We start from the raw sequence: 16,144 nt of genomic DNA, 5'->3' as shown, positions 1-16,144 counted from the left end.
GGACTCGGCAGCAAAATTCTGCCCGCTTATTTCACACGTATTCACACACTCGTCCAATCAGTTCTTATTCAGACGGCAGCGAAGTTATAGTCTGCGTGAACTTTTTTTCATATGTCACCAACACAAAAGTACCATTGGAATACCTTTGGCCAGGAATAAACTAATAATAAAAAACAACATTACCCAAGAGCCCAATAGGTCATGGGAAGATGAAGATACATGCGCAAGAGCTAGGCTACTATGGCCGTAAATAAACAAAAAAAGGACAAAGGAATTGCTTAGCCTCTCAAGAGATGACATCTCGAAGGTCGTGGCTTGTGTCACCGATCATTGGCTATTTGGCAGGCATTCCTTGAGACTAGAAGTATTCTCCCATGAATATTGTAGAAGTTGTAGAGATGAGGAAGAGTCCAGCCTTAGCTAAAATCAGAGCAGGTTGTCTAGGTAAACATTTTTTCAGTTCTCTTACAGAACTATCAGGCGCGGTGATTAGACCAATCCTGCGCTTCATAAGAGCCTCAAAATGGTTCCACGAAGGAAGGTAAATGGGGTTCCCTTTTCGCGTGGTATCCCAACACGTAAGTGAGTTGGTCATATGGACCGGCTACCACCATAACCTAACCTAACACAATCTCAGTTTTTTTTGAAACAAACCACTGTTATAACCTCGTTTATGCCAGCAAATTCCTTCAAAATCGTTGAGAGCCGATTAACGGTTTGATGTTGGCCTGTGGCACTGGCACTTTGCTGAGGACTGAGGAATGTTTATTTTGTAAGTGCTATTATAAACTTATGTGAGATCTTGGGGTAGTGCGTTTAAACTAGCCTAAAGTAGACGAATTGATATCGAAATCACCTATTTATTTCAGAAAATAATGCTTTAGAGTATTGTACGAATTGGACAGTACCGTAAGCGCTGTAAATCAATCTCTCCTCTTTTAAAACTACCAGGCTCACATTGTATTTCTATGACTAAAAATGAACTTTCCTTCTTTTGGATTTGAAAGGGATTGAAAACCATGTTTCCCCAACCTTGCCCAGATGTTATATTGGGTATTTTTTTTGAAAGCTTGAGAACTTTAAATGAAACGGAAATATTATTGGAATAATTTTATTTATTATTATTATAGTCTGGTTGACAATTTTTGACAACGTTTTCCAATAAATCTGACGGTTTTGCAGTAAACTTAATAAAAAATCCAATCAGCATAGCTCGATAGCGCTCGCCATTCACCGTAACGGCAGCCCCTTCCTCATACGAAAGAAATAAGGGCCGATGTTGTCGCCAATGCTCCATAAACCACGCGAAAAGATTTCTTTTTTTAAGTAAATTTCCACAATTTGTTCTGACGTTAAACGATTTATGATGACGTGCCAAATCTTACCGAACAGAAATGCAACATAGTTTGCCATTCTCAGCTGTCAAACCATAGTTATCGATATCGATGGTTCTCGTGCAGTTAAAAAACATCTGATAAATTAAAATATGAGCATTTGCATTGGTGCATTGCGTCGACGAAATAGTGATACTGCAGATGACATCACAGCGACCCCACTCGTGGCCTACGTATATGGGAGAGATTGCAAGTAATGACAACAACACTGGGAAGCTATGACTTCTAGGAAATTTCACAACATTTGATTTCTCTAATTGCGGCAAGCAGGCGAAAAAGAAGCAACCGTTTCATTGCCACTTACGGCGTTCAGGCTCACTATCGCACTGCTTGAGCTGACTTAGTGAGTGATGTGACCGACGATGCTGCCATCGACAAACATTTGACATCATTTTTTGAACATAATTGATGTTACTTGTCGCCTAAGAAGTTGACAGCATCACTGCTGCTCCTTACGACTCTACCTCATTACCTCCATCACTGAACTAGGCATAGTTTCCAAACTATTTTGATTGGATTGTTGCCGCTGATGCATTTAACATCGCTCAAATAGTCGCATTGCGTGCGGTTAATTAAATTCTGTGTTTGTTTGCGTTTAGTGTTTTCCCGTTGCTTTTTGTTTTTTTGTCTTTATTGTGCTGCCGTTTTAATTAAATTTGTCTAGGTAAATTAAATTAGTTCCTTCAGTGCGCATTGTGTGTGTGTGTGTGTGTGATTCGCAGTACTGGCGGACTTATGGAATTGAGTCTAAAAACAAAAAAAATTGCCGCTTTCGAATTTGATAAGTCTTTGGTATGCAATCAAGAAGCAGGCAGTACGCAAAAATACAAAAAAGAAAAACACAAAGCAAGCAAAGAAGCTAAAACGAGCAGCTGTGTGCCGTATTGGATTTCTTCTTCCACCCACAGCAACATTTTAAGCGTCAAATGACCGCCTGGCGCCAAATGTGGTAACTTAATTTTTCATTAATGATTTTATTGCGGCGACGACGACGACGCAGATACATTTCTCAACAGCTTCGCAATCGCCGATATCGAAGCGGGCAGCTTCGCACTCATCGCTTTTTCGCTTTGTTGGGGGCGTGAAACTTATTGCGTAATCTTAAGCTTTTGTTACTTGGCGCTTTTGTTGGTGTGGCTTTATTGCTGGTTGTTGTTTGTTGTTTGTGCTGCCAGCTCCACTTGTTTTGTTCGCCCTCATATTGTATTATATGTATGTATGTACACATGCACGGAGTTGCGGGTATTTATTGTTATATTTTGCGTTTCGCGCGTTCTCGTGCAGCCATGTGCATGTATGTGTAGTATGAGTATGTGTGTTTGTGTATGTGCGTGGCGTACAAATACGTCGCAATGCGATACGTAAAGTGACAATTAATTATGTGCATTTGTAAATATGTATGTATGTATCTTGGTACGAATGCCTGCCCGCCTGGCTGGTGTTAACCCATCAGCAGCGAACACCAAATAAGGAAGCAACTTTGTTTTTTTTTATTCACTCCTCAATATGTAATATAAAAGCTATTCTTACATCTTTCTGTTTTAAGGTTTCCCTTTATGCAAGCACTAAAATTAAGAGCATCCATACGTGCATTAGGATGGTTCACAAACAGTCGAAGTTCTAAATATTTATTAGAAGCACCAGAATTGTTTTGTATTGAAAAGGCGAAATACACACTTTTTTTATATTTAAATCGGTTGATGTTTTAATGATGCCACAAAGCCCCTGAAGTTTTCCCGACTGTTTTATAGGGGGGAAAAGTACTTTTTTTTTTAATTTTATGTAAAATTACCACAAATTATGGAAAATTTTCGATGCTTAACTAAATTGGACAAAATCGCTTAAGCGTTTATAGCGCTAATCAAGAAGAAGAAAGCTTTGAAATCTTAATAAATATAATTTTTTATTTATTATTTATTTATTATTTAGTTTTATTTAGTTTATTAATTTTTATTTGATTTATTTGTTTTTATTTAATTTATTAGTTTTTGATTAACTTCATTTGCCATAATTTCTTCTAAAATCAAAAAATTAATTGTTATTAATATTTTTATATATATTTCTTTTAATTAGCAGGCATTATATTAAAAATATTTATAATTACATAGCTTGTGTGTCTTAAAAGTCTTTACTTCAGATCCGTATTAAAAATATTCAAAAACTCTCTACGCGGAGAGTTCATGGATGCCTGGAAAGTAATAACCATTCATCTACTATTCAAAAGTGGAAGAATAATATGGCCAATTATAGACTAATCGCCAAATCATCCACTATTTCAAAATTATTTGAACTTATTGTGAAAGATAAAATTTATTTTGCAGTTCATCGTTTAATCGCTTTAGACCAACCAGGTTTCATGAAATGTTGATCTGCTGTTTCAAATCTTGCAGTGTTTTCTAAATATTGTATATCATGTTTTCAAAACAAAAAGTTCAATTTGATACTGTTTACACAGAATTTTCAAAAGCATTTGATTAGGTTAATCACACGGTCTCAATTTCCAAAGTCCGAGTCCTCAAGTTGTCCGGTATCATCTGCCGTTTATTGTGCGATTCGCTCCACTCGGCCGGCTTAGACGCCACGTCACAAAATCCGCTGTATCTCCGAAAATAATTCGAATTTTGAAAAATCCGTTGAAGGGCATATTTTTGAAGGTCTAAACTTTGAAAATATGCAAAAAAAAATCCATTTTTTTTCAAATTTCTAGACCTTAAGTCCTATCTCTCCTCTCGGAAATTTGTTGTTAATCTTTATGGAGCGTCATCTATTTCTTTTGGTGCGTCCTCTGTTGTAACCCAGGGAAATATACTGGGTCTTCTACTTTTTATAATTTTTGTTTATAACCTTTCCTGTTGCTTTAATAAGGCAAATTTTCTTTTGTACGCTGATGATTTAAAGATATACCTATTCGGCGATTGCAAGTACAGTCGGCTTTATAAAACTTTAATCTGCTTTAGATAACATCGTTGCCTGGTGTAAAAGGAATAAGGTAAATTTATATACTAGGTTGTTCAATAAGTTTTGCGGTTCGACAAGAAAAACCCAATTCTATGGTTTTAAATACACTTTATTATTCAGTATTGTCCCCCTAAACATAAATACAGTTTTTCCAAAGAGATTCCAATTTATGAATGACATCCCTGAAGTGATAATCTGGAAGGGGTGCAAAATACGCATCCACAGATGTTATAACCTCATCATGCATTTTTTTGGGTCTGGAAACAGATGGTAGTCCCTAGGGGCCAAATCTGGTCAATACGGTGGATGCTCCAACAATTGCAGCTGTAATTCGTTGATTTTAGCCGTTGTCAAAATGCTCTTGTGGCACGTCCTGATGTGCATTGTCCTGCTGAAAAAGAACTATTTTTTTTTGGCAAGCTGGATCTTTTTTCATGAATTTTTCAGGTGGTCCAAAAGGTTAATATAGTATTCAGATTTTTTTTTGTTTTACCAGTTTGCAAGTAATCCACAAACGAAATTCTTTTCTGCTGCTAACACTTTTTCGTCCGATTTCTGGACACGAACTCGTTTCTGAGCCAAAGAACCATACATTTCAACCTACGCTGTTGATTCTTTCCCAATAACATGATTGGATTTGGCCAAGTCTGAAAAATATGCATTCGTTTCTGCAATCATTTGCTCGTTAGAATAAAATCTTTCGCCCGCCAGCCATTTTTTCAAATTGATGAGGCCGAGGGATCTGAGGGAGCCAAGTATGCAGAATAGCGGGTAAGTGAAAGGAGTTGGAACCCTATTTGCATTAATTTAGCTGCCAGAACTGCTTTTGTCGTGTCCATCATCAAAGGACTTTTTTGAAAATCACTCAACTTCCTCGATTCGAACGAAGCTTGGCGTGTGTTATTCCAAGAGGTGGTACAAACGAAATCTCTCTGACTGTGCATGGACTTTTCAAACGATCCTCGTATGTGCCGAAAAGGCCTGCGCTCTGAAAGTGGAGAGAGAGGCACTAGAGACAATTTGTAAGATGCTGTATTGCACTACTATTGGCGTAGTCCACATATTATTTCGAAATAAAAGTTACATCAATATTCAAATTTGAAACGGTTTTTTCTTCTACTTTTGGATTTTCAAAGTGGATAAACCTGTGTAAATCTTATTTTTGGTCTAAACCAAATAACTAGTTATCAGAGTTGGACCTATATTCATTTGGTCGTTTATTTTCTGTAATAGTTTAAGGAAAATAACATTGGATTTTTTTGTGAAATTTATAGCAAGAATTTTTTGTGGGGCGAAATATTTTTAAATAAAGGAGAAATTCCGGAAGAGATCAAATAGGAGTCAGCTGAGACTCACTACACGTTTGCAACACCATTTTTCAATTCTTGTTCTTCTTTTTCTGCAAATGAATTTAAGCACCAACACTCCGGAGCATACATTCTTGTGAAGCACACTCAAGATAGCCAACAAAAATAAATTCTACATATGAGTACACACATTGTTAAGCGTTGCACACGCTGAATACAGCTAATTGTGGTTTTGTGCATATTACTATACATTCACATCTACATATACAACTATACATATATGTATGTATGTGCAGTACATAAACCATGGTTGTACGTGCTGTCATTAAAAATCACCACTAAAATAAAAGAAAACTTCCAGTTGTAATGTCAAGTCATTAAAACAAACAACATCATTTATAAAATACTCACTGGTTGTACTTGTAAATCCGACTTAAATAGTTGGTGCTTAGGATTCGTTGGCGGGTGGCTCCAATCTGCAAAAAAATAGAAGTAACTAAATGCTTGCATTGGTGCGCAAAAGTTAAGCTTTTAATTATGTTTGATTGTTATCTTGAGTGCAATCGTGCGTGGACCTCTGATACGAGCTCTTACATACAAAATTCAGTAGCTTCAAAAGGGAAAAACAGAAGCTGAACTCTGAGCAAAAAATAATTTTGTTTATGCTTCTTATTAACAGCTGTAAAAGTACTAAAGAAATTAAACTCAAATTAATGAAATTAGGTTTTTTATTATTTTTTTTTTTCAAAATACATATCATAATTACTTGTTCTTCTTGATTGGAGCAGTAACCGCTTAAGGGGTTACATGAGTTTAGTGGGTTTAAAAAATCGATTTTTGTTGGCTCATTAATTTCTACAACATTTCAAGAATATAATCCTAAATTTTCAAGTTGATCCGAACAATAGTTTCGGAGATACAGCCTTTGGAAGGTGTGTGCTCCAAGCCACTTTTATTGTTACTCAAAACTTTAAACGCGTTTTTCTCGGAACCGTGTTTTCAAAGTCGGTTGTCTAATGTTCTCGAAAACTACTCAACCGATCTTGATGAAATTTTACTCAGGTTTTCGAAATACAATTTACTCGTGGTGGGACGAAGGACTTTTTTTCAATTACAACTATTTAAAAAAACACAAAATGTCAAGCAAATTTGACCGAAATTTTAATTTTTTTTGGAGAAATGTCTGCCAAAATTCCAATTTTTACTTTTTTTCTTTCCTTCGTTCAAGCACGAGTTTATGGTCTTAACTAAAACATTTGTTTTTGTTTTTTCATTTTCGATGATCATGTCAGGAGTTATGCTGATAACGCGGACGCACCTGTTTTTCAAGGGGTCACCGGAAATGACGTCACAATGGAGGAGTTTTAATTTTTTTTTTTTTTTTTTGTGAAAATTTCAGAAATTATTCTTTAAATATGTATAAGACAGAAAAAAGTTTGAATGAAATAAATATTTTTTTACATAGAAAAAAAATATTGAAAATAGGCCTTTTTTACCCGACGAAACCCATGTAACCACTTAAGCCATTTAGTCCAGTTTAAAAAAGCGCACCAGTCGTTTCTTTCCCGTGTTAACTGGCACACCAAGTGAAGCCAAGTCCTTCACCACCTGCTCTTTCAAACACAAAGGAGGCCTTCTTCCGATGCCGGCACCAGTTGGTACCGCATCGACTACTTTCAGAATCGGAGCGTTTGTTTCCATTTGGTCGACATAACCTAGCCAGGGGAGCCGCTGCATTATGTCTCTATGGTCGTAACTGTCATACAGCTCATTGTTGCATCGCCTACGATGGCTGTTGATTGGCTATCGCCAACGTGCAAAGGTCCAAAAATCTTCCGTGGAATCTTTCTCTCAAACACCCCAAAGGACGGCACATCGGATATTCTTACCGAACAAGAGCCATACAATAGAACGGCCATGATGAGAGGCCTGAAAAGTTTGGATTTTACTCGTCAATCGCCTTCTTAGTTCAATGTAGCGCTTGCTGGCAAAAGAGATCTTCCGTTGAATATCAAGGCTGACATTATTACTGATTTGGCGCTAGCTTCAGTTTGGTCGCGTGCGTTGAAGTGAGAAAGTGTCCCGTCAGTATGCTCTTTCCTGGAAAAATATAGTTTGTAGACCAAACGTTGTACCTGCGTAGCATGGTTTTCACGATCCTGCATTAGCTGGTTCTTTCCCTTATGGAGTTTGCTTTCTGAATCCCATCTCGAGCTCGCTTCCTGAATCATTGCTGCATCAATATTCAACCGTTGTTTGTAGAAAGGTGGTTGTATTTCGGCCGTGCCAGCTGCAGGAAGATTTGCATCTGTTTTGAAATTAGCTTGAGGAATAACGTAGAAGGAGTTAGCGTTTCAACCTCTGCATATAAGGCTGAGGCCATTTGACCTTTGAACTGATTGTACTGTTGTCAATACCTTTTGACTTCTTTACAGAACTTTCTACTCAGTCAATTGGGTGAAGGTCAAGCATTTTGTCCAGTGCCGCTGTAGGTGCGGTGCGTATTGCACCCGCTATATACAGCTCTTCAACTTTTTGTACAGGGTGCGCCATCTTTTATGTTGGTATGTAAACGCTGTATAACTTTGTCATTTATCAACCGATCGACTTCAGCATACATGTTTTCGATACGTCAAATCAGTACATTTTCAACCATGGATTCCTTTCCCATTTCACTTATCGTTTCCAAGTCGGAAGTTATGACCACTTGCTTCAGCAGTTTTTCGCCATAGAACCAGATACATTCGCTTTCGACCTCTTGGTTTCCAGTTTTTCACTTGGCTCAATCGAGTAGCAAATGCATAAGCACGTACATACATACAACTTTAGCATTGGCAAAACCAATTTTATTACATGTTGGTTTTTCTAATACCTTGGCTAATAGAAGTTAGACGTGGAAAAAAGAGATTTAATAAGGCTGACTCAGAAGCTGCTTGTTATGAGTTTTTTATGACTAATAATTTGCAGTATTCAGAAATATGAAGAACTTCACCTTCATAATTCAATGTAAGCACTCGGAAATTCAACATTTGAAAATTTAAGTAAAATAAAAATAAATAAAAAACTAGTGAAATGGAAGATTAGAAGAAGGCTGGGTTAAACGGTCACTTCGAATGGAAATGTAGAGGTAGGGCACTTACACAGATAGATGATACGAGGTTTGTTAAAAAAATAAGGTAGCTTTTTAAATTTCGCGGGCTGCGTACACACGACGTTCGATATATATTTTTTTTATGTTGATACACTCGTGTCGAAGATCTACTCACGGTTTTAGCAATATAGTGTTCAGTTTGTTTGTGAGAAAAAAATGGATCAAAGAAGTTGCACCAAATTTTGTGTAAAAAATGAAATGTTGACTGACAGTGGCGTACGGTGAGAGTACTCTTCCTACAAGCTTTTCACAGAAGGTCGAGAAGAGTTGAATGACGACGCTCGCTCTGGACGCCCCAGCACATCAACAACCGATGAAAATGATGAGAAAGTGAAGAAAATTCTTATGGAGAATCGTCCAATCACAATTAGAGAAGTTGCTGAGGATGTTGGCATATCGGTTGGCTCATGCCATGCAGTATTTTCGAAAATTTTGGGCATGAAGCTTACGGCATCGAAGGAACGTCGCACGAGCATTGATCTGGAATTGTTAAATGACGTCAACGATGATCCAGATTTGCTTAAAACGGTTATAACTGCTGACGAACCATGGGTATATGGTTATGCCATCGAAACCTAAGACCAATCGTCGTAATGGAAGAGTACAGGAGACTTAAGAGCCGATAGCAGAAAATCGCCGAGCACGCAAACCGATTGTCTTGTTTATGCCTCTCACAAACAAACTAGACATGATATACCTATTGCTTATATGAACACATCTTTGAGACGAGTGTACCAACATAAAAACGTATAATAAAAGAAAGACGAATGTACGTAGCCCGCGAAATTTTAAACCTTCACCTTATTTTTTGAACAAGCCTCGTATAAACCGACCATTGTGCTACTAGGAAGGAGGCATGCAAACAAACGGGAGCTAGGTACCTATTACCGCTGCTTATTGACAACACATTTCTACACGCGGTTGATATCCAAAGCTAATAGCTCCCAAGGTTTTGTTACAAAGTGAGATAAAATATTTAAATTTTAGCCTAATCAAAGCAGGTCAGCTCCTATTTATCCTCCATACAGCTACTGCCAAAGATGTTCGAAATTATATGAAGTCTGATTACATCCGATTCGCATCGGACAGTGTCCGGTTAAGAATTTTGACTCGTCTGAAAAAATCACTTCTCCTCAACATTTTGTTGTCCTGTTCTGGAATTTTGTGGTCCAATATAGATCTTATTGGCTCATTTTCTTTGCCAACAGTAACTTTTTAGGAGGGTGCCGTGCGCTTAAGGCAGAAACTCGCATGCTTCGATGAACCACTACCCAACAATTTTCGATTCCAGCATCTAGTATGAGCGGTCTTCTAATATTTTCGATAGTTTTGGATATCCGGGGTGCATAACGTGGAATCGTTTTAAAAGTTTAAAATTTATTACTCTGTATTTCTGAAAAAAAAAAAAAAAACGCTAGCAGCATTTCAATCATTTGGATAAGCAAGCAATATTCATCAGTAATCCCATCTCCATTTAAAACCTGTCCTGTAGGACCAACACAACCAAGAGTTCCTGAAGATGACCTCAAATAGAGCATCGAAATATCGGCAAATAAAAAAACAACAACAACAATTTCAATTGTTGCTTTATTGTTGTTCCGATATTGAGCTAACAAATTAAAAATTTAAAAGCTAAGTATTTGGAGACCATTACAACCAGTTTCAATCACTTATCCTGAAGAGCAATTTTTCCTTGTTGAAATTTTTACTTGTTATTTTGCGGTTCTCAATACAAAACAGAAAACAGAACCAACCTCGGAAACCTGGATAGACACACAGCCTTCCAAGAATCTGGATAGACACACAAATGTTCATGATCTGTGTAGTAAGGGAGCAGAAGAGGGGCTGACGAGTTCATATAAATGAAACACTTAGCGCGGATCTTTTGCGCAAATATTCAACGCCCCAGGCAAGAAAGCCATAAGTAAGCACCTACAACAAGCACAAAAGCACAAGGTGACGGAGACTTTTCAATAATCAGAGGCCTTGCATTATCGCCAAACCGCCCAAAAAACAATTACTGTTCATCTTTGCGGCCTGAAGGATCCAGTGGAAATGGGTAAATGCCGAGACGTAGCATTTAATCTATAAAACATGGAGCTGACTCCAAAGTAATATGCAACGGGCGTATGCGAGGATATGAAGCCAGCGACCTTTTATACAAGGAAGTCTGGACAATGTCTTACTCCCCAACATCAAACCAATAATGCGAGTAATTTTGCATTTTGTAAAAGAACAGAGTGATTAATCGTCTCTGCAGGTTTAGCTACACAGAAATAGTGATTTTGGGATGAAGTGTAGTCCGACAGAATGCACTTCATTCACTTTTCTCTTGTCAATCAGGCGAAATGCTCTTTACCAATGTTTGAAAAGGGTTTTAGTCATTTTATCTAACGTTAATTGTTTCCCTTTTACAAAATTCTCTAATTAATTATAAGAAAGTAGAAAAATAATTCACATTAATAAACCAACAATTTGTTTACAAAATAAAACGTAAAACATGTTTTTTCTCTTTGTAAAAACCCTTTCTTGACCAACTGTGCGTAATTGGCTATGAATTTGGTATTCAAGATAGGAAAATGTCCACAATTTGAAAACAAAGCAAAACAAAAGTATTCAAAAATGTACTATGCGGAAAATGGAAGGCATCTATCTAATAAATGCTGACAATGGCGCAACAATTTTAGTTCACGTACACGCACTCATACACGTTCGCAACCGCGTGCGTTAGGGCAACTTCAGTGGGCACGAGCTGTATTAGAAGTTACAAAATTCGAAATAGACCAGCATCAGCAGCCCGTCACACCACAGTACGCCGTAACACAATCTGCAATCGTTTATCTATTTTTGACGAATCAAAGTTCGTTAACATCGAAACTTGTGGCATAAAATGAAATAGACCAGCGAACAACGGCAGGGCCGCCGGCGCGCATATCACGTAAAAACAACAGTGAAAATGTTGGGGACCTGCGTTGTGTAAAAGATTTACCAATGAATTAGTTGAAGTTGAGAAAAATACATTTTTATATATGTGTGCATAATGTATGTGTGCATGAATGTTTTTTTGTTACACTCGCACCGCGCTGAGGCAAATGCGTTCAATAGCACTCAGACGAATTTCGGTCGACGTTGCACATAATTTAAGCGAATTAATGTGGCTTTTCATATTTGCCTATTTATAAAATGCGAATGCGACAAAACGAGTCGATGTGGGGAAAATTTAATAATTTTGATTTTAATAGTCTGCAGCTCTTGCGTGCCCTGAAATTTAGGTAGGCATGCGGAGCGCTTATATGGATTATGATTGCAAAGAAGAAAAGAGTTCAAATGGAATAGAGTTAATATAGTTTTGTAAATTTACTTATAAAGGGTGATCAATTTTGAGGTATCGGATTTTAAATTTAAATACAAAAAAAAAACACGAAAATTCAAATTGATTGCGCAATCTTTATTATTTTTGTGTAGAACTATTCATGACATTTACTTTTTAAAGATATTTCCTTTCAAGTGTGTATTTTTTTATTTATTTATTCATTCTTTCATCAATTAAAGTACTACTCAGATTACTTATACTAAAGCTTTAGTTAGTCACAATACAAAAAGTGTATCTTCGCAAATGTGCCATAATTCGGTCATCCGTAAACACCAATTTTGAATGACTCGCTGGAGGACTTCGGCCGATATCTCGTGAATCACTTTAAAGATATTGGCTACCAAAATTTCAATCGAAGCTGGTTTATCCAATAAGCAGACTTTACATACCCCCACAAATAAAACTCCAAAAGATTGATATCACACCATCTTTGTGGCCAATTCACTGGTCCGACACGAGAGATAAATTGCTCACCGAAACGACGAGGCAATAATCAATTGTTTCACGGACTGTATGGGTTGTTAGAACCAAATGTTGTGTAGATCACGGGCTTGAATATCCGGCATCACAAAGTCGTTTATCATGGCGCGATATCGTTCGCCATTCACTGAATCGTTCGTCTTTGAAGAAATATGGACCAGTATCGACCGCACCAAACGGTTGTTTTCATTGGATGTAATCACTGTCTTTGAATGGCTTCAGGCTGCTCGTTAGCCCAAATACGGCAATTTTGCTTATTGACATAGCCATTAAACCAAAAATGGGCCTTATCGCTGTACACCATAAGTTGGCTTGAGCGCCCCATGAACACTTCACAGAACGTCAATTTTCGTAGTACAATTATACGATTTAAAACTTTGTTGAGGCGTAAGTTTTTCCATGATGAAATGTTAGTGATTACTGAAAAAAGAAATGTATTATTTTGACAGAAGGCGCGCGTTATCTGTCGAAAAAACATTCGCTCTGATTACCCTTTATAAGGAAGACTTTTAATGCACCAAAAGTGAACCAAATCACAGCTTGTTTATATTTATCAAATTTCTGTCTGGTCGATGGTTTACGCTCCAAAAGAGTGTGCTGACGCTAAATCTTTTCCACGATGTGCCGAATTGCCAGCCCACTAAAGTCATGATGAGGACCAACCGCACGACGAAATTCACATTGGCATCAGCGAGTGCGAAACGATGTGTGAGGAAATGGTCAACCTTGTTGAATATTTTGACAGCTGGATGGCATTGGTAACTTTGGCAGCTGCTGGAATATATTTGGAAAGCTATAATTCCTGTCTTTTCACTCTTAACTATTAGAAAAGGTTTAGTTTTTGTTAAATAAAAAAAAAAATAAAAAATAAATAATTGGCGCGTACACTTCTGTTAAGTGCTTGGCCGAGCTCCTCCGCCTATTTGTGGTGTGCGTCTTGATTTTGTTCCACAAATGGAGGGACCTACAGTTTCAAGCCGACTCCGAACGGCAAATATTTTTATGAGGTGCTTTTTCATGGCAGAAATACACTCGGAGGTTTGCCTGCCGAGGGGCGACCGCTATTAGAAAAATGTTTTTAATTATTTTGCTTTCACCGAGATTCTAACTAACGATCTCTGTGAATTCCGAATGGTATTCACGCACCAACTCATTCGGCTACGGCGGCCGCCTTTTTTTGCTAAGTTTTTGCTAAAACTCTTCTTAAAAAACTGAATTGAAACTTTTTTCTACGTTTGTGTAATAATATATAATATATATTATATATGAAATTTGTGTCTCATATTCTTATTTAATCCTTATTTAATTAAATTGTAAATTACATCCGCGCTGCAAATATTTGTTAAATTGTGCTGGAATAAAAATAAATAAAATCTTGGAGCATTCAAAGTCAACGGTTTTAGTTATAAGAGAAATTTTATATAATATTTATATATTTAATATTCCCTAAGACCATCTCGCTTCCGTTCATGTAACTCCTCAAAAGCACACGGCCAAGGGTTTTATTTAAAATGTTCCACCACACGCTGCGGCATTCCTGTGCTTGTTTGTCTGCGATAAGCTTAAGTGGCTTTGCCTTAAAACCGCTACGTATACTTCAACTGAAGTGCATTTGCGTTTCCTAGAAAATTTATTTATTACATATGCACATACACTGTTTTTGTATTTGTGAATGTCATGCATTATTACTTAATAAGTTATCAACGTAAATCCCAACAAAATGACCACTTAGTGCCACGTTCTATATATGTATATGCACCCACATACATATGCATTATACACAGCTTGAACTAATACTCTATTATCTGTTTTTATTGTTTTACATTACAGTTATAATGGTTATTTGCCGCAAGGTGATCGCGGACGGAGGCGTTCAAAATTTGTACTATACAAACGCACAGAGCCGAACGGTGTGAAACGTTCCAAACACTATATCGTCCAATCGCCACAGACATCGAAAGCTATATTGGATGCCAATCAACACTCGATATCTTACACACTGTCACGCAATCAAGCTGTCATTGTCGAATACAAAGAGGACACGGAAACGGATATGTTTCAGGTAAAGAAATCAATATGGACAGTATACAACAGAAGTCTTGAATTAGTATAATAATTAGTGATTGAATTGGCCTCAGAGACCTCCTATCCGGTCATCGGCATCCCCCTGACAGTTGTTAAAGGGGAACTGCACAAATTATTTCTCAGGAAAGTGCAGAAAAGATGTAGCTCCCTTTCGTCATGTGCTATTTCGAAAACCCTTTGACCCCAATACAATATACGAAGGACTCAGAAAGTCCTTTGGACTCCTCACCATTCAATTTCCATACTCGTAGCTATATTTACCGGTTACTGGACGATCGGCACACACGCGGAAAAGCTAGGGTGATCATTTAATCCCCATTCCAGAAGCTGTGGGGACCTTTCAGAGAAGGAGACTGTAGAGTATTTTCTCTGTAAATATCCGGGTTTGGCAGCTAGACGACTAAGGTCATTGAGCGCTCCTTTCTTCGACAGCCTGGGGCCGTGCGCCAACCTAAATCCAATCAATCTCCTCCCTTATACCAACAGCTCTGGCTGGCTGTAGATATCTGCCTATTGGAGGTCTCATAATGGTATCAAAACGGCGCTTTAGTGCTACTTGAGGAGTGCCATATCGGCCTACCTACCTACCTACATACCTACACCCACGCTGGTTTCGAGCGGTACTTTTCATTTCTATTCTTTCAAGGTAGGAGTGTACCTTATGCAACATTTGCAGGCAGGTTTGTGCGAAGATCTCCCCATCAAATTCAAATTTAGGCTTCCGGACCACTGTTTGTTTTCAAGTGGAGATAGTCGCAATTAAGAAAGCAATGGATTGGTTGCTTACTTCTGTAAGAAAATGAGAAATGCCTCACTTCTCTCTCGACTGCATCCGAATACTTCGATATTAGGCTTATTTGAGTTCCCGGTCACAGTGGCTTAGAGGGAAAGTTGCTTGGCTGATGAGCTGGCTACTCAGGGGCTCTGGAGACGGTTTCATCGCACAATGAGAGGATTGGGGTTCCCTTGAGAACTTGTGGTGTACTCCTGAAAAGATGGGCCTCGCGTCTACTCAGCGAGCGCTGGGTTAGTGTGCAAACGTTAAGTCGCGAGATCCTTCTGGCCACGGGTAGATCGGAGGCGCTCGAGGGAACGTCTAAGGCTAACAAAGTCGCAGCCGCACATTGTCCATTAGGTGTCCATACCGTGAAGCTTGGGATTGCTTCAAGCCCTTTCTGCAGAAGCTGTCTGGACGATGAGGTGGAATAATCAGCACCTTTTCAGCTGCCCTACCTCGTCGGGCTAAGGTTCAGACATCTAGGCCCTCACTTTGTTTGCTAACCCTGCGGATATTGCAGGCTTAAACATCACATACCTGGTGAATTTCATCAATAGCTTGAAGCGGTTAAAAAAATTGATCGTCATCTTCCAATCCTAACTCCTCATACTTTTTTTT

General features: G+C 38.0%; 1 protein-coding gene across 1 annotated transcript in view; it reads left to right on the top strand.

The window, feature by feature from the left end:
* LOC129238766 (protein pellino) overlaps nt 1-16,144 on the top strand; it is a 136,012-nt gene that overhangs the window by 103,317 nt on the left and 16,551 nt on the right. The window contains exon 4 of the mRNA XM_054873945.1: nt 14,494-14,725. Within this exon, the coding sequence (XP_054729920.1) occupies nt 14,494-14,725 (232 nt within the window). The remainder of the gene's footprint in view (nt 1-14,493; nt 14,726-16,144) is intronic.

The sequence above is a fragment of the Anastrepha obliqua genome, chromosome 1 (assembly GCF_027943255.1).
Source record: "Anastrepha obliqua isolate idAnaObli1 chromosome 1, idAnaObli1_1.0, whole genome shotgun sequence".
Taxonomy (NCBI): domain Eukaryota; kingdom Metazoa; phylum Arthropoda; class Insecta; order Diptera; family Tephritidae; genus Anastrepha; species Anastrepha obliqua.
The sequence above is the reverse complement of the archived record's forward strand: the minus strand, read 5'-3'. Positions and strand labels throughout refer to the sequence as shown.